The sequence below is a fragment of the Protopterus annectens genome, chromosome 2.part2 (genome assembly GCF_019279795.1).
Source record: "Protopterus annectens isolate FY-2018-M chromosome 2.part2, PAN1.0, whole genome shotgun sequence".
Classification (NCBI taxonomy): Eukaryota; Metazoa; Chordata; order Ceratodontiformes; family Protopteridae; genus Protopterus; species Protopterus annectens.
Genome location: NC_056730.1, coordinates 334,376,190 through 334,399,356, shown reverse-complemented (window position 1 = coordinate 334,399,356; position 23,167 = coordinate 334,376,190). Strand labels below are relative to the sequence as shown.

General features: G+C 38.1%; 1 protein-coding gene across 1 annotated transcript in view; it reads left to right on the top strand.

Annotated features, from left to right (window-relative positions):
• Positions 1–23,167, top strand: part of LOC122795624 (baculoviral IAP repeat-containing protein 1-like) — a 799,118-nt gene that overhangs the window by 730,398 nt on the left and 45,553 nt on the right. The window contains exon 9 of the mRNA XM_044063892.1: positions 4,733–4,897. Coding sequence (XP_043919827.1) covers positions 4,733–4,897 — 165 coding nt within the window. The remainder of the gene's footprint in view (positions 1–4,732; positions 4,898–23,167) is intronic.

Genomic DNA, 23,167 nt, shown 5'->3' with positions numbered 1-23,167 from the left:
ACGCTTCTCCTAAATCATAGTCAGTAGCAAATAATGGATGTTCCATTTATGATTGCAGTAAAATACAGCAAGTATGGGTACTAGAAAGATGTTAACTAGGTGGTCCTCAAAGTTCAAATTTTATGGAAAATCCAATCCTTAACAAAAGATGAATCTTTTATCAAAGCAAGTCAATGATGTATTAGTTATCCCTTTCACTGAAGTATTTAATGCCTTGTTAAGATCTTGTACCATTTTATTGCTCTGGAATTTATCATCTGTTAGTCCAATACATAAAAGAGGGAAAATAACAGATACAAATAATTATCACCCTGTAAGTTTAACATCTGTACTAGGGAATATTTTTAAAGGTGCCTTGCTGAATTTATTGTACAAGATGGGGTATCCAATAATCTGTATGATTTATATCAACATGGCTTTAGTACTGGAAGATCTATGTTAATCAACTTAATTGAATTTTATGGCCATATTGATACATGTCGATCAAGGTATATGTGTAGTGGTCATATTTTTAGATTTAGCAAAGGCCATTGACATATTACCATATAAAGCCATACATGATATCCTTCTTAAAGATAAATTAAATCTTTAACTTATCAACTGGATTATGGAGTGGTTATCAGACAGGAGGTAAGTTGTTATAGCCTTAGGACATAGTTCTGATTATTGTCCAATTGTTAGCAAGGGTTCCACATGGTTCTGTGTTGGGACCCCTTCTGTTTAATATCATCTTTGCCACTTTCTTGGCAATAAGCCATGGTTGAACAGAATAAATATGCTGATGGCAATAAGATGGGGTTTGTTCTTACTTCAGATAAAGATTACAAAAATATGAATAAATATATGACTGAAATACCATATTGGGCCTATACTATGGGAATAAAGTTCAGTATAGATACATGTAATAGTATATACTTCAGTAAGAATATTAAAAGGGAACCTATTATGCTACATAATGAACATTTAACTGAGAATGCCAACTACAGAAATCTGGGAATATTAATTTCAAAAACATTAATGTTAACAAAGCATGTTAATGAAATTACTGCTAAAGCCCTGAAATAATTATGTTTGTTGCTTAAAAGTATTTCTTTAAGGGATGACCAGCACATAGTAACATTGTATAAATCATGTATAACACCATTGTTTTACTACAATAATGTTTTTTGCATATACAATAAAGGTTGTTTAAAGTTGAACGCGTGCAACACAAGTTCACAAAGAGAATTAAATTATTTAAAGGTCAAACTTATGAAGAGAGATGTGTACATTTGAAATTGTATTCAGTACATTGTAGATATCTCTGAGGGAACTTATTTTGCCTTATAAAGTTTTCAGTAATGAACTGCTTTAAACAATGCTTGACATCATTAATAATGATAATAGTAAAACACAAACATAAAAGTTGTACATTTAAAATTAAATATATTAGAATTGCATTGAGATCAAAATATATACTCCAGATGATTCCTAGATTATGGAATAGACTCTCATCGGTTATAAGAAAATCTGAGTCCCTTTTGATTTTTAATAAGAAGTAAGACATTTGGTTTGGACCAAAAGTGTTTTCCTGTGAAGTGACTGAATCCACATTCTTAGATGGCCGTTTGGCCTAAATGCTGTATATCTGCTTATGAACTTGCAACAGAAGAATTGTTGTGCAGCATGAAAGACAAATATCATGGAATAACCTAGAGACCAAGGACAACTCTCTTTACCTTATGCTTTAACGATACTTAGAACATGAACAGAATACTGTTTAGCACAAAAGATGCCACATCACAGCAGGAATACTTTGCATGCTATGCCATAAAGGCACTAAAAAGATCCAAACTCTGTACCTTTGCCAGTGACACAGAGGATATTAGTCTTCTACTCCCCACTAGACATTGGGGGAAATTATATAATAGTACCCAAGTGTTATAGAAAAAATATATATAAAGTAAAAGGGGGATAGTTTTGAACTCTGCATCTTTGACATATAAAGCAGCAACAGTAACTCACTACACTAACTCATCAGTTATTGCAGCATGAAATGTTTATTTCTGCCATTATTCACTGACGTAATTGTTTGTGAGTTATGAGGGACAGGACACCTATAAAAGGAAGTGCATATGGGTTTCCTGGTTAAAGGCAATTTGGCTTTTGATCTGTAAAAGAATGGGATAAAAGTTTCCTTTGATTATATAGTTGTATTCCATTCAGATTCCATAAGACAAATATGCAAGTTATACATTCAGTGATAAAAGATTATTAATAATAAACAGTGAATATATGATGTGACTACTATTTCATAATTTGCAATGATATCATTTAATAATCAGAAAGTGTTATAGCTGTATATAAGAAAGACCCACAACATTTAAGAATTAATTAATAGATAGTTATTAAAACATATTAAAATAATTAATAAAAAAAATCTCGTCCAATGAATCAAGTGTACTACCACAGACCAATAAAATAACAGTATTAACTGAAGCAATACAATCAAAACTCCTTTTAGCACTTAAAAGGACTGTTCCACTAGAACAATTTATATGAAACTGAACTGTAAACCAAGAAACCATTTGCAGTTTTATAACATAACAAATCAATATTTCCTCTCTGATTATATCAGCTATGTATACTATCTAACTAATTGGTGTATGAGATAGGAATATTAAAATTAGCTAGAACAAATCACAGAATGTGCCATTTAATCATAAATCAGAAACATCTAAAGCAAAAAAAAAATCAACGATGATTGCAAATGTAAAGAATATACTTATATTTGTGAACATAATGCACCTAACCATAAAAACAAAAAAAAATAATTAATTGTATGTGGGAAGCTTAACCCCCACATCCACAACATGGAATCTGGAGCTCCTGGAACATAAATATACCAACTCCACAATCGTGCAACAGTAAAACAAGTGAAATATATCAAATTATGTTATATTCAGCCTTCTCAACTTCATCACCAGCAACCATCTGTCACACAAAAAAATCCCACCAAAACACTTATAGATGTATACCCATATCTATCTATCTATCTATCTATCTATCTATCTAGTTATCTATCTATATGACAAAAAACTGAAAGGTAAGCAGATCTTGAGCCAAACTATCAAACAAAAAGCACTGACTCCCAGTCTATCAAAATTTACAAAGCCCCGCTGCACCCCTATGTGTATGGCTGTACCCCCAATTTCCCCTGCTACTTAAAAATAACAACTCCAAGACTGCACATCAGTGCAGAAAAGGGAAAAAAATCATCCTTTCCTTCACAGTTATTTGATTGCACAAACTGACATAAAAAGTACAAGAACCCTTATACAAAAGTAATCACAACCCTCCACACAATAAGTAAATTATTCTTACATTCCTACCACCCACAGCAACGCTAATGCCAAAAAACATGGCAATTAAATGGGGCTTATAAATAAAACCTTTTATCCCATTTCATTTGATAAAAAGAACATTGTATATATGTACAAGTATGTTCTAATGAAGTTCTGACAAGGGTTAAAGTGCTTATCTATAGTTTTAAATTAATAAACCATGGTATAAACAAGCAATTCCAGCTTGAATCTTTTTTTTGTTATTTTTAATAAGAATGCAAACTGATCTTTGACACTAGCATCCCTAATGTTCCTAATATGTTCACCAAGTCTGTTTTTTAGTTTGCGTTCAGTTTCTCCCACATAAAAACATTGCTAGTGACGTAAGCGCCCTTATCAAACACATCAGTGAACATAACAATCAACAGTTTAAATTTGTAGTACTTGAAGTCCAAAAAAGACATAACAGGGGGGCAGCTTGGCCATATTTGCTCAAAAAAGCTGAACTGCTATGGCAATGACGACTAGATGCCATCCATTGGCCAGGTTTAAATGATAGTCTTTCGATCAGTTGTTTGCTTAAACTAAAGGCTCTTAATAGTTGAAACAAATCACCTAGATGCATGGGTTTTGTTTATAAAATTGATTTTTATGCATTGTTTGTTGTTTTGCACATGAATTTTACTTGTCTAGCCTCGAATTGGTTACATATATATATATATATATATATATATATATATATATATATATATTTTTTTTTTTTTTTTTTTTAATATTTATAAAGATTTTATATATGCTTTTATGATGCACGGTTTTATTAGGGTATTGACATCTGCTCATTTATATTTATATTTGCATTCATATTTACATGTTTGCATATTCGTCTTATTTTGAAGATTTCTTGACTTGTCAGAGGTCCTAATTAATTGAGGAAGTGATGTCATGAAATATTTCATATAAAAACAGCAATTTCCTTGTAATTAATTGTATCTGATGAAGTTTCTGTTTATATTACTCAGAATGAAAGCGCTTATACCTGTCTACTTGTTGACTTGAATAAAAGAAGAATTTTGGAACTGTACGTGTCGGCTTGAATTTAAGCATACATTTGGACTATTCCTGGTTTTATCGGCTCTTATTGCCTGCAATCTGCCTGTGTGACACATTTCTTGGATGTTTGGAATTATGTATTGCCATTTCAGCTCATGTCTACTTATAAATCTCTTTGCCAAAAAAAAGGATGTCTTTAATTTCAATGGCAATGCAAGTTATGACCATTTTGGATATTTTAGTGGTTTGTAAGACAACAAACTATTCAGAATAAATTAAATGGGATGAAAATGTAAAGTTACGTTACACCATTTAGAAAAACCTTAATTTGATAAATAAATTGTTCATTTCATTTACAGCTAAAGCTCTGCAGTCTCTTAACCAGCTTGAAGTCCTCCAACTTCCAATGGGCAATGGAATAACTGCAGTTGCAAGCTCCATAGTACAGCAGTTTCATCAGCTAACACACCTTAAGTTCCTGCTGTTTAACCATTGCCTAACTGATGACAGTTTAATGCAATTAGGTGAGTAACTCTGAAATTAAGAACAGCATAACTGAAGCCTTAATCTAGGAACACTGGCTATTGTGATCCTATATTCATCAACCATCATGAAAAGAGGTACCAAGTAGTGTAAACAGAAGTGGATAATTTTCAAATGATCTCCCCAATCAAATTGTGTAGTCATAGCCTATGAACCTATATTCAATTTATTCCAAAAGCCTAGATTGTTTTATATCACTGAAATCCCAGAAAAGGACTCTGATTTTTTTTTGTAAGATATTTTAGAGCTGGGGCATATGATGTTGCATGCTATGAAACTTACCAAAAAGTCCCACTTTTTATGATAGTAAGTCTGTAGTTACACCATTTTCATTTTTTTGATTAACATGCAATTACACTTTTGTGTGGGGCTAAAGATTATACCAGCAGAAATGTGCAATCAAAGTCAGGGATACTTTATAAATATTACTGTTACTTATTTAGAAAGCTGATATAATAAGAGGATTTATATTACCATGCATTTTCTTTATAATCTGGTCAAACAGTATGATGCAAAGGAGACACTCCAGGTGCAGCTAACCATTGACAAGACCCCTATTGAAATCATACCTAAATCTGACTCAAAATGCCCTAATTTCCTCTCTATACCTCTTCAAATCTATCAAGATTCAACCCTTTACCCTGATTCTGGGTGACTTTAACTAGCCAAACATAGACTGGAAGAATTATTCATTCCAGAACACAAATGCCCAGAGATTTCTCAATTTTGTCAATGCAGATGCTTTGGAGCAGCTAGTCGATACCCCCACAAGAGGTGATAATATCTTGGACTTGGTATTAACCAACATGAGTAACCACTGCAGCATCCCTGCAGATTCATCCTCCCTGGTAAGATCCAATCACAAAGTGGTCAGTTTCAAAATCACCATCTCCCCCAACCTGCCTCTAGCTATGGTCAAACAAAAAACCTTCTCCAAAGCTGATTACAGCCTCCTGAGGGATGGTATAAACAGCTTCACAGCCCCCTCCTGCTCTCTAGGAACTGGCATCAGTATACAAAGCTATACCAGAGCACTATACGATCATTTATATAGATGCATGGAATCAGGAATATCCGACAGGACTAAATCATCCTCCGCAAGGAAGAGTAAACCTGTCTGGTGGACATCTGCAATAAAAAAACTCTGTAAGAAAAGGAAAAAATTGCTGTCCAGGAACAAGAAGGAGCAGGTGCCCAATTGGAAGCAATCTCTCCTTACCCTGAACAGGCAAATATGAGCAGTAGTGAAATCCTCCAAAGCAAACTTCTAGACCAAATTGGCCACATCTACATTGAGGCGATCTCTGCTTGACTTACAAAGCCATGTCTGACCCAGCTCTGTTAGAAATGCTACAGCTAAAGAAATCCCAATCCCTCCACACCACATGCTCCAGAGACCTCAACCTCATTACCACAATCAACAGAACATGCTGGAGGGATATGTTCATAACCCAGAGACTGCCCATGCTATGGAATAGACTTCCCATACATGTCAAGCAGAGCACCTCACTGGCCCTCTTCAAGAGAAATCTTGATGAGTGGATGGGAAATAGAAAATTCACCCCAGGGAATCTCTCCAGTGGCTTTACTCGACAGGGGCACTGGGAACTAAGGTTGGGTGGCACGATGCCTGGGTAATCTTATGGGCTAGGCTTGTAAAGGCTCCAGGGCCATTAGCCTAGTACACACCTATGAACCTATGAACCTATGAAATGGTGGTCAGGGGAACCACATATACAAATGCCATAGATATAGCAAATTTGCTGGCTGATAGATTCAGAGAAAACTTCACCCCTTTGTCCACCCCATCAGTAAATCAGGACATTCCCAGTACCTGCCCCCTTCCTCTTATATCTAGGGAACAGGTCATCGTTGCTATCTCAAAGGCAAAAAATACAGCCTCCATGGGACCCAATAACATCCCAAGCTGCATCCTACATGAACTCAGGCAGGAACTTGCAGCACCATTAGGCGCCCTATTCAACCAAAGCCTGAGTACTGGCTTTGTCTCAGCTGAGTGGAGGACAGGCACTTTCATGCCTTTGCACAAAGGTGGAGCATCCACTGATCCAGGAAGTTATAGACCCATCAGCCTAACTAGCCTGATCTGCAAGGCCATGGAATGGATTATCATGGACCTCATTAACAAGGGCATAGGCAACCTACAAACACTCGATCCCACAACGTTTGGCTTTGTCAAGGGGAGGTTATGTCTGTTAAATATGGTTGACCTCTTTCAGACAGTCACCTAAGCCATGGAGGGTCTATATTAAATCATCGAAAAGCGAATGATGATTTATCAACCCCATGTAAGTGAAAGCTTACAAACTCGAACGCTTAGAATAGTGATTTCTTTCCAAGGGTAAAAAAATCGCTGTTCCAAAAAAAAACAAAGAAAAAACCCACTTAAAACATAACATAAAGTGGGGGGCTGTGCCCCTTCACCCCCTACTTAAATATATCAACTCTGAGCTCGTACTACAGTGACAAAAATGGCAAAGTAATGGACATGGCCAAGCGATTTCTTTCCCAGGGAAAGAATTTGCTTATATGCCGCTTCGTCATTTTGCCTTTTCGTCTTTTCAAGTTCGACTAAGATGCATTCGAACGAATGCATCTTTAGTCATCTAATAGGAACCTGCCATGGATGAGGGGAAGACAGTGCACACAGCCTGCTTGACCTGCCAAAGCCTTCGACACTATTCCCTCACTCAGCATAATAGATAAATTCTCTCAACTAGGCATCATTCTATATGTTACCAGATGGGTAGCTAGCTGGCTCACTGATAGAACCCACCTAGTCAAAATAGGGGAACTCACCTCAAGCAGTAGACCCGTAACAAGTGGTGTACCCCAGGGTTCAGTCTTGGGGCCTCCATTATTTTGAATATACTTTTTTGAGGTGCAGGTCAAAACCAGTGGGTTATGATGAAACAGGTTTGCAGATGACTGCAAGCTGGGCGCTTTCATCAATTCCCCTAGTGATGTGGACATCCTCCAAGATGGTCTCACCCAAACAAATGACTGGTGCCAGAAACATGGCTTCAAGCTGAATACTAAAAAATACATCATCATCCCCTTTGGGGAGAGTGACATCCCCACAAATTATCACATTAATAACAATGTCCTAAGTCCACAATCAATCATGAGGGATTTGGGCACCCAGGGTGATAGTAACAGGAGTTTTGACCACCATCTTGCTTCCGTTGTATGGAATGCTTTTTATATGACCCACCTCATAAGTAAGTGTATCTCATCCAGGGACAAGGAGATCATAACATCCCTGTATTCTTCCCTTATAAGGCCCGTTATTGAGTACACTGTCCCGTTCAGCATGTACCTCACAAAGCACATGCAGCAGCTAGACAGACCGCAGGGGTTCCTTACCAGAAGACTCCAGGGCCTCAAAAATCTTCCATACACAGATAGGCTAAAAGCCCTATCCCTCTACTCAGTTTCATACAGACTCCTCAGAGGTGACCTATGTCTGGCATACAAGGCGATCTCGGACCCTGCCTTGATGGGACTGCTGCATATCCATAAGTCAATCTCCACTCAAGTAACCCACACGCATGGCCTCAACCTGGTCTGTGACATCAATAGGACTTGTTGGCAGGACAGATTTGTGTCCCAGAAATTCCCCATCTGTGGGATAGACTCCCTCTCCACATGATGCAGAGTACGTCTTTACCCCTTTTTAAGTACAAACTGGATAACTGGAGGGGAAACAGAAAATACATCCCTGGGATTCCACCCATGTCCCTGCTGGACAGGGGCATCAGGTGCTGACTTGTCCAAACATGGGCTAAACTCTTGGCTAGGCTTATAAGGGCCTCAGGGCCAATAGCTTAGTAACTTTATATGATCTTATGATAATAATGGACTTCGGTTTCTTTTTTTTTTTTAGTCTGATGTAAATGATATTCTTCCATGTTTGTTTCACAGAATCATACATTTTGTGAGGGGAAAAAGCAAAGTTTATAGATAAAATCTGAAGCTTCCTTGAAAATCAAGGACATCTGAATTCATAAATGTAGGTTCAGGCAATACACATGCATTTCATTATTACTTTCTAGTAGCTGATTACTAGAAAAGCACAAGCTAAATATAACTGTTGAGTTCAACCACATATCTGATATCATAAAACATCCAAGAAGTCTCTTTAGCTACAATAAAAAAATAATTACTAAGATATTATGAATCTTAAAGTATTTTATTCGGATTAGATGTTTACCTGGTCCACTTGTCCATAGCTCACTGCAATAGCTAGACAGTGTATAATCCTATAAGATTCATATCTGTACAAGAAAGGCACAGATGTCATACCCACAAGCATCAAAAAAGCAACATTAGTCACATCAACTAACACAAAACATAAAAAAAATTGTGAAGGGCATACCATGCTTTTCCCCATGTGGAACCTCAATCCCACATCGTCCTACATAAATATACTAACTCACCTGCTGCACAACTGTGGGGAAAAGATAAACATACTGAAATGGATAATGTGATCTTGCAGCCAGTCTGTAACATGTCTGCATAAGTCACAGCAGGATTAAACTGCTACTGCTTTCTTACATCCCTTATAACTTAATATAATTATAATTAATGTTACCTTATAATTCATAGCCTTGAACAAAAATTACACACACAAACAATACAGATACACTTATACACAAATGCGCGCGTGCACGTGAGCACACACACACACACACACACACACACACACACACACACACACATTTATCCATCTGTATTATCAATCTCTCTCTCACTTTCTGTGTTATATATATATATGTGTGTGTGTGTGTGTGTGTGTGTGTGTGTGTGTGTGTGTATATATAAATATATATATATATATATATATATATATATATATATATATATATATATATATACACATATATATGTGGGTTTTATGTGTTTTTGTTGAGTTTTGTTGAGCATTTTATCAAGGATTTTGTAGATCTCATTATACAAGATTATACTGAGTGGGGTTAGGGAATGTGCCCTTTCTCAATTTTTGAGCGATCTTGGACTTAGTATATATAAGTAGCAGTGGGTGCTGAGGGCAATGCCCCCTTTAAAAATACTTTCAGTTCCGTAATTTTTTAATTTTTTTTTTTACTTTTTGTTTGGTCTTTGTTAATGTGATCATTTTGGCTTTAATGGATTCTTGTTCAAGAAATTGTTATATACCCTTATAGATCTCTATCTATCTATCTATCTATCTATCTATCTATCTATCTATCTATCTATCTATCTGTGTGTAGCATAGCATGGGGTTTCTACAAGATGAGTGATGAACAGGTAAAGGAAACAGGCCAAAATAAGGACTTTTCAATGTGTGTGTGTGTGTGTGTGTGTGTGTGTGTGTGTGTGTGTGTGTGTGTGTGTGTGTGTGTGTGTGTGTGTTTGTGTTATATATGTATATATGGGTCTACTGTGTTTGATAGAAAACACATTTCACTGAAACTCGTTTCGTCTAAGCCTCATTTAACTGGAAATGAATTCTCTGAGTACAATTCACTGAAAGCTCACTTCAATGAAAACACATTTGACTGAAACTCATTTTGTCCAAACAGGTATATGCCTTGTTCCCCACTGTCGTGTGATCCTGGAGTTAGTATACATAGTTGGGGGTGTGTGGAGGGCACAGCACCCTACATGGGAGGGCATAGGATATTGACCCAAAGGTCTTTATACGTCTAGCCATGTGTACCCAATATAATACTAGAGAAACCCACTCTAAAGGATCTTGCATAAACTCGAGATCTTAGTTAGCAATGACTGCCCATATCTAGGAGGGTCATAGGTGAAATCCCTTGCAGGAATTTACAGTTTCCAATCCAGTCATCCAGGCTACACTTAAACAAGGTCATAGAGGAGCTTTGTTTGATGTGAACTGGTAGCCTATTCCAGAGGAGTGGCAACCTCTGAGAGACATATCTGTCTGTCCAGCTATAATGGGAAGTGAAACAACATTAAAAGTGTATGGAATATGTTGTATTTGAACCCATGGCCATGTGTACGGTAGTCATACACTTACACCTGTTGCCACAAAAAGGTTGATATATATATATAGATTCACTTCATAATCTAGAAATACTGAAATATTGAATTTCAGTATCACAAAACGATGAAGTCGCATTCCCTAAACACTGAACATACACAAACCTGACACCCAAAATCGCGAATCTACAAAATCCCGAAAAACACACATCACTCACAACAAAACACATACATACAAGAACGTACATACCTCCCAACACTTCCCTACAACAAACATAACACACATGCACACAAGACCAAACACATACACACACCTACCCCATGTGGGGAGCTGTGCCTTACACACCCTCCTACTTATATATACTAACTCCCAGGTTGCACAACACTCCATAACACACACAACCCAGCACCGCACATTCCACACACCCCTCCGCACAAACACACATCACATACACTCAAAAACCAGCATTCCCAACACTAACACATTCACACTGCACAACACCTACCCTAACCTGCACCTCAAACATCCCAACACACTCAAACCCTCCCCAAAACCCTAAAAAATACACTAACCTAATGCGCTATCCGTACCGCAGGTTCGACATTCTGCATTCGACATTACCGGGTTTGCAGTTTCCGTCCGTTCGACTTTACAGGCTCGAAATTCTAAAATTCGATAGTTTAGCATTTCAAGCATGTAAAGTGAACCCATATTTATATATATATATATATATATATATATATATATATATATATACAGTAGAGGTAACAAATTTGTGCCAAGTTTCAACATAGATACAACACAGTTAATAATTAGTTTAAAACTATATATGAGAAAGTTAAATCTTCAACTATACTTTTCCAATGCTCGACCAGGGGAGACGACACAAAACAATAAACAGGAATCTAGGACACCAAGAAGGAAAAGTACATTTATACCACCCCCTAATATGGAGCTTAATGCTTTTGAACACTTAGTGGAGTATGAATTTAGGAAAATGTGTTCACAGAAATACAATGACAATTTGACTAAAGATGAAAGAATGTTTCTGAATGAACTTATTTTATCCAAACAATATAGATGCATGAGACCAGATAAGGGTGGGGGGATGGTGATTATGCACAAATTTGACTATAGTTGTCAAATGATGAAAATATTGTGTGACGAAAGTACATATAATAGAGTAACAATTAATGAGGTCAACAGAGCATACTGGAAAATTGATATGTACCTGCTTGATGCTTTATACCAAGGTATGATTAATGAGATAGAATTTAACTATTTTTCAGTTAAATACCCCAAAATGGCAAGATTATTTGGGATACCCAAGGTACACAGGGGGACGGAGCATTTACAATTCCGGCCAATAGTTTCAGCCAAAGGGTCAAAGACCGAACCCTTGGCTGCTTATGTTGACTTACATTGTAAAAAAGCATTATTGGATGCAGGATATATCCTTAAAGATTCATGGCACTGTCTCAAGAGACTAAGAGAAGTGGAATGTATTGATATGAACAGTTTTGGTTTTTTGACTATTGACGTCATAAATCTATTTTCTGTAATCCCACACCAACAGGGTCTTGATCTATTCTATGAAAGTTTATTAGCCAGTCCTAGTTTTGATATAGGAAAACTGGAGCTTTGTCATGATTTGATGGAGCTTATTCTAAACAACAACTACATATTGTTTGAAGGGGAAATGTACCAACAGTTAACCGGGGTAGATTTAGGGGCACGATGCGCCCCAGTGTTTGCGAACTTGGTTCTTTTGGCATGGGAAAAAGAGAACATTCTTGAATCTAGGTTTCGTGACATTATTTTGTATAACAGATTCCTTGATGATTTGTTAATATTGTGGAAGGGGGATGAAGATAGTGTAGAAGAGTTTGTTGCACACTTGAATGAGAGTTCTAGTTTTCTTAAATTTACCTATAATTGGAATGAAGATTTTGCCAATTATTTGGATATTAAAATTTTGAAAAGTGAAGTGGAGTTAATAAGTACTATATACAGGAAACCAAGTTATGCTAATTCAATGTTACATTTTTCAAGTTGTCACCCGATACATCAAAGGAAAGGTTTAGTAAAAGGTCAAATGGTCTGTTTATCCAGATTAATTAGTGATGATTTAACATTTAGGAAAGAAATTTACACACTCATTGGAATGTTTCTGGAAAGGGGTTATCCCTTAGCATTGTTAACCAATATTAAAAGAGAGGTTTATAGAAAGAGAAGGAATAAATATACACCAATCTTGAAAGGTGGAGGTGGTACAACCTTGGCAAGTGATATTAACAGCAAAGGGACAAAGAACAACATAGGGGAGGGTGCCCCAACTTTTATACTTAAATATAATGATAGGGCACCTGAACTATGTGCAAATCTTAGAAGTCTTTGGGAACACTTCCTAAGTAGGGATACAAGATCTATCTTAGGCAAGGCTCCTGTCATAGTTTATGGTAGGGGTTATAACTTGAAGGACATACTTGAGAAGACCAACAACGGACATTTGAGATCACACTTGAGCAAATGTGGTTGTTATAAAGGATGTAGGTACATTGCTGAGGGAACCTATTTGAGTGTAGCTGGTTTTAAACGTACCATTGCCTGTCCTGGACTATGTAACTGTAGTACTAGAAATTGTGTCTACATTGCTTCCTGCATGTCATGTGAAGCATTTTATTTAGGTATGACTACGAGAAGTTTGAAAGAAAGAATAAGAGAGCACTGTAGTTCTATTAGAAGGAAAGATGAACACAATGCTCTCTATTTACACTCTATTGACTGTCACAAATTTAAAAAGTTTTTATTTTTTATAGTTGATAGGGAGAAATTAAACACGGATTGTGATATAAATAATAGTGTTGCATTGCGTGAAATGGAGTGGCAGATTAGATTGAATGCCACGAAATTTCCTGGGCTCAATGAATGCATTTCTTTAAAACCTTTGTTGAAACATAGGGCACTTTTTATTTGATTTGATTTTAACATTATATTAGAAATTTATTACATTATTCATACTACATGGGTAGTTGATGTAATATGTCATGTGTTGTATAAAACAAGGATTAAATGTACTTTAAGTACATGCATAAAATTTTTACAATATTTTTACAATATTTGATGTATTATTTAGTCATATATATACATAACATTTGCCATACTGTTTTGGTAGTGCAAGTGGGATAGTCTTTGGTTTGGTTGTATTATACACATATTTATATACATATTTGATATATTTTTGTTAGGTTTGAATTTATTGTATAATTTTTAAATTACAGTTGAGTATTGTATTTGTTTTTTGATAGTAAGGTGAAAAAACAAACACAGTTTTTTAAAGATGCTAATCAGCAAATAACAAGTTGGATAACTGATTAATTGTATTTTAGCAAGAGTATTTAAGAGAAGCTATGCTGGGTGTGTGTATACGACTCTGAAGAAGCCAGTTTCACTGGTGAAAGCGCTCAGTCGGTGTGCTTTTTACTTGTATTAAAATCGTCTGCTTCAAGTTCCTGGACTGTGCCTTATTGTCGTTTCTACCTGCACAGTGGTCGATGGTTTTGTTGTTTAATTTCTGGTGGGTTCCTGTATTGGAGCTGTTTTTCTGCTTTTTATATATATATATATATATATATATATATATATATATATATATATATATATATATATATATATATATATATATATATATATATATATATATATATATTTATATATATATATATATATATATATATATATATATATATACACACACATATATATATATATATATACACACACACACACACACACACACACACACACACACACACACATATATATATTTCATTATTCTGAGCCATTAAACATTTGCTAGGATGTCTGTTTTAACATTGTCCATTCTTAACATGCCCCCTTAGAACATGACTATGTGCTAATCTCATCACTAGGTTTCTGAAAGGATTTTGCACTAACAGTTGTCAAACTTCATTCTTCTCTATCCTTATTTACTCTATATGAAGCATCATTTTGTAAAATTATATATTTTACAGTATTTTACGAAGCTAAGAGGGGACAGTGTGGGAGAAAGGGTGAGCTTCCTCAGAGGCACAGTGAGATGTTATACACATCTGCCCCCATGACACAAACCACATAATCAAGGAAAAGAGGGGAAACTAGAGGTAGACCTTAAGTGCAACCCAATCCCAGCAGATATAGGAAAGCACTGCTCCCCCAACATACATATACACACACACACACACACACACACACACACACACACACACACACGCACACACACGCAAACAAACACTGCCCTTAGGATTCACATCAGCCCTGATCAAAATCAGTAAACCAAAGAAAAAAGTGAAAACACTGTGTGTTGCGAGGATACTTTAAGCACTTTTATCTTAATTAAAACAGTCTTATTCAGAACCTATCCATTGCTATATTCAAATTAACAAAATCACCTAATAAAATTAGATCAATCAAAAACATTATTAAAATCAAAGTATTAATAGAAACATTTAAAAATACATGTAAATATAATGTCAGTATTTAAAAAAATATTAGTATAAATATGTAAATAAACCTGTACTGTAAACCCTCATCCCAAACACACAGCCAAATTCATGTCTACAGTATGTATAAAATGTCAATATATAACATTTCAAATAATAATCAATTGGCACCATATCAGATTACTTAGCTGCAAATTCAAGTTATTAATTGCTTGTATTTTAAATAGCTCTGAACAGAAACAGTCATTTAGACCGGATAAATAATCAACTTTCAACCTAATCTGCCAGGTTAATTCATACATTTCCAACCATTCTTTCTATAAGCTGCCCACTCGGATCAGTATTAATCTTTTCTACCACACTAAACAGAAAACTGTGAGTAGGAAATTGAGAAATGTGTCTATATAAGTCCTTGCTTGATTTTTTTTCTTCCTTCTAATATTATGCAGGTGCTCATAAATATACTTCTGGAGCCTACACTCTCCCTGGGATTCAGCAAGCAGCCGTGCAGGAATAAGTTATTCCTGCATGGCAGGGACTATTCCTGTACAGCACGGCAGCGTGCCTTGTATATTCATGAAGGCACACTGCCTGTGCTGTTAAATGGATACAGACCTGTGTATGAGTACATGGGGTGTGGCTGAGAGCAGAGCTGTCACAATACACACGCTCCTGCACTCCAAAATTGCCTTTTGGCAATTAAAAATGAGCGAGAACACTCATAACACCTCAACCCATCAGGAAAACAAAAGTGGTCAAAGGCAAAAGGGACAAATGTCCCACAAAGCAGAAAGCTGATAAAATTACAGGTTTAGCATTAGCAGAGATATTCTGAAGGGTATAGATAAAATAACACAACAAAACTTTTTTTTTTATAAATGCAATAAAGTTTAAGCGTAGCTGCGTGGGTCTGCCCGTTGCTTAGCCATGCTTAATCCAGCTTAAACAGCACAAGAAGTTAAATAGCAAGAGACATCCAACGTAAGCAGTATTGCAACAGTGTAGTGGTTAGAGTGTATGCTTTGCGAGCAGACATTTGCCATTTGATCCCCACTGTAACCAGTTCGCATTTTACATGTGAAAGTAGTACATAAACAATTTTTTGTAGTATTACCTACTAAATAACATATATTTGTTAACCAGAGTACTGCATTAAATCCAGATGTGAGGTGTTAGTTTAATAAAGTTGTGAAATCCCCATGTATAAAACAAGTGCCTCATACAGTATAGTCACACATGATTAAATGTAATGAAAGCACATTGGGGATGTCAGGGATAGTAAACAAATTTATGATATGTAATGAATGATGAATCAATGCCATACAGCAGATAGTCTATAAAATTAAAAATAAGCAATGCTAAGCATTGCACAGATCTGCTTACCAGGTGTAAGCATTGTGTAAATATGACTGCTAAGCAATGAGTAGCCCAGCTAAATGGATTTTCCCATTGGTAAGCAGTGCTAAACCTGCCCCTTTAAGCAATGTCAACCTTAGCTAAGCAGGTTTGCCAGTAGCTTAGCTTAGCTCAGCATATTCAAAACTGTCCAATCATGGCAAAGGGTGGGAAACCAGTCGTATTTAAACCCCACAGGTGGGAATACAGCTTATAACTGGCTGCAGCTTCCCACTGTAGGCAGAATGGCTGGAGTCAGAGAGGGAATGCACTTCTGTGCACAGCACTGAGGCATACAGGAGTCCAAGGTCATGGTAGGACACCTGGTAAAAAAACATGATAAGAGACTGCTGCAGGGCCAGTACCAAGGCTCCCAATATAAAGTGGAAGCCTGGACCGTTTCACCCATGACCTAACCAGTGCCACAGGTATCCCTTGGACTAGTGTACAGGTCAGGCACCACTATGCTGACTTGAAACACAGGAAGAGGAAGAGGAAGCTTTTGGACCAGTGGGTCCAAGAATCAAGGCAGAGGGGTGATGTCCCAGCAGTGTGTAAGTATTCATACCAGAAACTGTTTAATAATGTCCAGCCTGTGTATATGATGGATAGGTATGGCTAAATATGTCTCTATTTCCCTTACAGCTGCAGCTGAGCAGGCTGTGAGTCAGGAATCCCATGTAAGTAGGCTGCAAAGGCTGTGTCACAAGGCTGGTGAGTAACAATCCTGCTTGTAGAAGTCATACCGAATAAATATAAAAGTAGTAGAAAGTCACCTGCCAGTATAAAAACTGTTTTGTATATGGGTTGTACTGAATAAACCAGACAATATGACAGCAATAGTCCCATATAGGTCATATTTAAATAAAAATGTAACTGCCTGGCAATAAATCTCTAAATCCTGGACTGGTTGTGTTTACTCTGGTATTGTATGGCATTTTTAGTGTTGCATTCTCTGAATAGTAATGTTGTATTAACCACTGTTATCCACACTGTGCTACATAATAAAAATGTCTAGGAATGTCTATATAATACTGTTGTAATTACAAGGTCAGATTGTACAACCACGAGAGACTTAGACAGAAAACACTAAAATAGACAGCAATATCCAAACAGCGCACTCTGCTGAAACTTAAATTGTTGTATCTTTATCAGACACAGCCATGGTTCGAATCCTGACAGTGGTAGTAAGCTGTATGCATAATCATACCACTCAAGTCTATGCATTTGTTCAGAATGTCCAGATAATTGGTTCATATTTTCGGCCTGTTACCCTGTCCCTCTGGCAAATCAGTGGGATGATCTCAGAATTTTAGTCAGCAAATAATGACATACATCTGATTTTCAGAACTCAAAACCTTCAGAAAATGTATATGAAACCCACCTGTCACTTTAGCAACTCTCCAAGTTTATGAGAGCAATATTCAAAATATGTCCCTATTTCTACCCCCATGTTGTTAAGCTTTGACCAGAGTGTGTGCATTAAGAGATTGAGAGGTATGTGTATATAATATATTAACTCGGAGTCTGGGAATATTTGTGGAAACAGTCAGGTAGTGTTAACAAACATTACCTCCACAGGTCTGTCAGATAAGAAAACTGTGCCTGCAAATAAATATTTAAATCCTGGACTGGTAGTGTTTACTCTGGTATTGTATGGCTGACATGTAGCATTCAGTAACATCTGCTATCAGAATAGTACTGTTGTGTCAACCACTGTTTCTCACACTGTGCTACATAAAATATGTCTAAGAATGTCTGTATGAGACTGTTGTAATTACAAGGTCAGATTGTACAACCACGAGAGACTTAGACAGAAAGCACTGAAGAGATAGACAGCAATATTCAAACAGCACACTCTGCTGACACTTAAATTGCTATATTTTTATCAAACACAGCTATGGTTTGAATCCTGGGAGTGGTAGTAAGCTGTCTGCATAATCATACCTCTCAACTGTACACATTCTTTCAGACTGTCCAGATAATTCTCTCATATGTTCTGCCCATTCCTCTGTCCCCGTGGCAAATCAGTGGAATGATCTCAGATTTGTAGTCAGCAAATAATGACATACATTTGATTTTCAGACCTCAAAACCTTCAAAAAATGTATATGAAAAATCCTGTCACTCTATCAGCCCTCCAAGTTTATGAGACCAATATTCAAAATATGTCCTTAGTTGTACCCCCATGTTGTCAAGGCTTGACCAGGGTGTGTGGATTAAGAGATTGAGAGGTATGTGCATAACATTAACTTGGAATCTGGGAATATGTGCAGAAGCAGTCAGGTAGTGTTAACAAACATTCTCTCCACATGTATACCAGGTAGGAGATGTAGAATTTAGCTACAAGACAGGGTACTGCGGTGGTGGTGCTGTGGTAGCGTTGTCGCCTCACAGTTAGACGTTGCCCATTAGATTCTCAGTTAGAGCGTCTACTGTGTGACGACATGCGTGAATGGGCATTCCTTCATTGAAGGTTGTGTGTTAGGCCTGGCAAGCCAGCACATAAAACTCTACTGCCAATCATTAGCAGACCGGAGTTCCACTGTGGTGACCCCTAACCAGGAAAAGCTGAAAGACACACACACACAGTTGAAGTATACACTGTTTACAAACATACCACTGGCCAAACCAAGGCCATAGGGTATTGTAATAATACCTGTACCTTAATGATTAGAGCAATGATCATTAAAGTTGTGAGAACTACAAGGATATATAAGTTGTTAATTGGCATCTCTCTCTCACCCCACCATATCTGCAACAATAATCTAAATACACAAATCAGTGGGTATGTTTACACCAAACCTACTGTTAGGAAATATGTCCTATTGTTCAATAAATATTGAAATGTGTTTCTATTAATGTTCCATGTTGAAATACTATCATTGGTGGCCTGTTGCTATCAATGTAAACTCCATGCCGTTGTAATGGCCACTGTGGTTCCATATATACATGTGTTCTGTTTACTACGCAACTGTTCCAAATCTGGCGTTTTGGGTTAATGGTAATATCTATGCATGCTGTTATAACAAATCCTGGAATGTGTTGACTATTACTAACCCACATATGTTTTAAAACTTCAACACCATAGCACATTTGGGAAGGCCAGTCTCAGCGGACCCACCTCTCCCACCTCATCTGGCCATGGCACCGGGCTCCAGCACATCTGGGACCCACCCTGGGACCTCCTCATCTGCTGGTTCTGCACTACCTTTGGGAGGAACCACCTCAGGGGATGGGGCTCGCCCCCCGGAGTGGGCACGGACAGGAAACTGTCACCTGTTGTCAGGTCCGGGGATTGGTGCGTAGCAAGCTCCGAAGGGAGTTTGGAGATCTGCTATGCCAGCTTGAGGGCCACGTGGCGCATATAGAGGGTCAGCCTACCCCTCCTACCCAGTCCCCAGCACAGCCACCTTTGGGACCATGAAAGTGCAGTGCTGACTGCCCATGGGTGGGGACCTCAGTCCCAATGTTTCCATTTGGGGGCTCATGGGCTTCTGATTGCCAAACACCCCTCCCCATCAAAGGTGTTTACCCCCTACATGTCATATACCGCCCCTGTATGCTGTCTTGTCTGTCTTCCTACCCAACCTACCTCCCCAAATATTCCTACTATCCTTCCCCAACATCCCACTCTCACCTTAGCAAAAACAGGGTAATCTGTTCCCAACACAAATTTCACACCATACATAACTGGCCATTTTGCACCCCCTTACAACTGCTTACAGGTGCCTTAATCACTCTGTATCCAACAGCCCTTGTTCAGGTCAGCAAATAAATTATCAGACCTTGCAAGTGTGTAACCCAGGACCCTGCACACCATAGCCCCAGGGCAGGCTGACCCTCTAAATGCACCACGCGGTCCTCAAGCTGGCGTAGCAGATCTCCAAACTCCTTTTGGAGCTCGCTATGCACCAATCCCTGGACCTGACAACGTGTGATAGTTTCCTGACTGCACCCACTCCTGGGGGGAGCCCCATCCCATGAGGCAGTTCCACCTGAAGGTGGTGCAGGACCATGGGACAAGTAGGTCCCGGGTTGGGTCCCAGACATGCTGTGGCCTGGTGCCATGGCCAGATGAGGTGGGAGAGGTGGTTCTGCTGGGAACATCCTACTCAAACATACTATTGTGTTGCAGTTTTAGAACATATGTGGGTAGTAATCATCAACACAATCCAGGATTAGTTATAACAGCATGCATAGATATTCCCAGTAACACAAAACACCAGATTTGGAACAGTTGCATAGCAAACAGTACACATGCATATATGGAACCACAGTGGCCATTACAATGGCATGCAGGTTACATTGTTTGCAACAGGCCACCAATGATAGTGTTTCAATATGGAACATGAGTAGAAACACATTTCAATATTTGTTGCACAATAGGATATATGTCCCAACAGTAGGTTTGGTGTAAACATACCCATTGATTTGTGTGTTCAGATTATTGTTGCATATATGGTGGGGAGGAGATGTCAATTAACAACTATTATATCCTTACAGTATGAGGTCCTCAGACCTTTTTTCCTGGTTGTGTCTTCCAGTTACAATATCAAGAGAGCATCTCCCTGCCTATACTCCACAGGAGAATGAAATACTGATCAACTACATCGTGCATCACCACCGAACCCTCTTTGGACATATGGCCCATGAACTGCAGGACAGGACTGCCCTGTGGAATGAGCTCATCCGCAGGGTAAATTATGTTGGCCTGCACAGTCACAGTTATGAGCAGGTGCAACATTGTTGCGCTGACCTCATCCATCATGCTCATCAGTGTGCTGTTGCATTTAGGAGGGACCAGTTAGCCACAGGTGTGGGTCATGCCATCCACCCCCCACTGACACATGCTGAGGAGCTCCTCACCAGCCTTGGGGCACCTGCCCACCAGTCAAGTCAAGAACCTGATGATAGCATTGTGGAGGTGGGTGCTACCCACACAATGGTGAGGAGCATGCAGGTAGGTCCCCGGGGCACATTAGTAGACCACTGTTGCTTATCCATCTTCATCTGTAAAGTATCTTCATGCATATGTCAGATGACAAAGTCTGTTGCTGCAGTGTATTAATGAACATATGTGCATAATCTGTAGTATTGTGGGTTTGTACTGTTGATGTGCTGAAATGCTGCTCCCACCCTGAACAATGTCACAGGTGTAGCTACTGACATCACATCTCTCACACAACTATTTAGGTCCCTCTGATATACCTCTGGGGCAGCAGCCTGTAGTTGGTGAGTATAGATTTTTTTTGTTCAGGTTTTCCAATACACTGGCCATGTTAGGGCCATGGTATTTGCCATGCATACATTTTAGCACAACTACCCATAATGCATGCTGTACATGTTCACTTATTGTTGCTGTTAACTGCACTGCATCACAGTGGTCACCATGGTGGTATATCTGAAGGGTATGTAAGAGGCCTGCAGTATAACTAACAACCTGTCAATGCAAGATGTGTGGACAGAGATGAACATAATGGTGGGACAAGTGGCCTACAGTAGGGACATGTCTGAAACATTACCCTTATACAGTGGCTACAGCAGTGTATATACCACTATTACAATCGCAACTGTTACAGATCTACAAAACGGCATATCACAATACTACATTCCACAACCTTTACAACCTGTAATGTGATGCTAACATGAGCAATGAATGTGTAATATGGAATACTATGTTAGGACAACAAATATGGGGAATACCTACCTCAACAAACATTGGAAGCATATGTGTGCACACATTCCAAATAACATATTGTGGAAGCAGCTTTTGAGGTACTGCATTCATACACTCTTCTTGAGTACGCACTTTCCATCAAGTACAGGTCCTCAATGTCACACCAAGTAATGGTCTGCTGTCCAAGAAGTATGTCCCTGACATTTGCCCACTCACCTGTAACAGAGGCAGCAGTGGCTTGCACACATCTTATAAACCATGGAATGGATCCCATATCTAAACGGTAGCACTTAGGAGTGGTAGACGTAGCCTTACCTCACCATTGCATATACCATGGCAAACAATGCAGACAAGCATGTATGTGACGATGAAGTATGGGACAACATTAATGTAAAAAATAGACAGATGCCCATCCAAAACAGATGACAACACATGTTGCAAATTGGTCATGGAGGCTGCCCAGAAACATGCAGCAACACTGAGGGACTTGCAGGAATGTCTAGCAAGTACTGCTTGTGCAGTGCCTGTGTTAACAATTACCTGGACTCTCCATAAGTGTGGCCTATGGATTAGGGTAATCACATGGAAGAGTTGTTCCACAGGTGACATCATCCAGGGCTCTCTACAGGTAGCATATGCATAACATCATGTCTCCCAAAGGT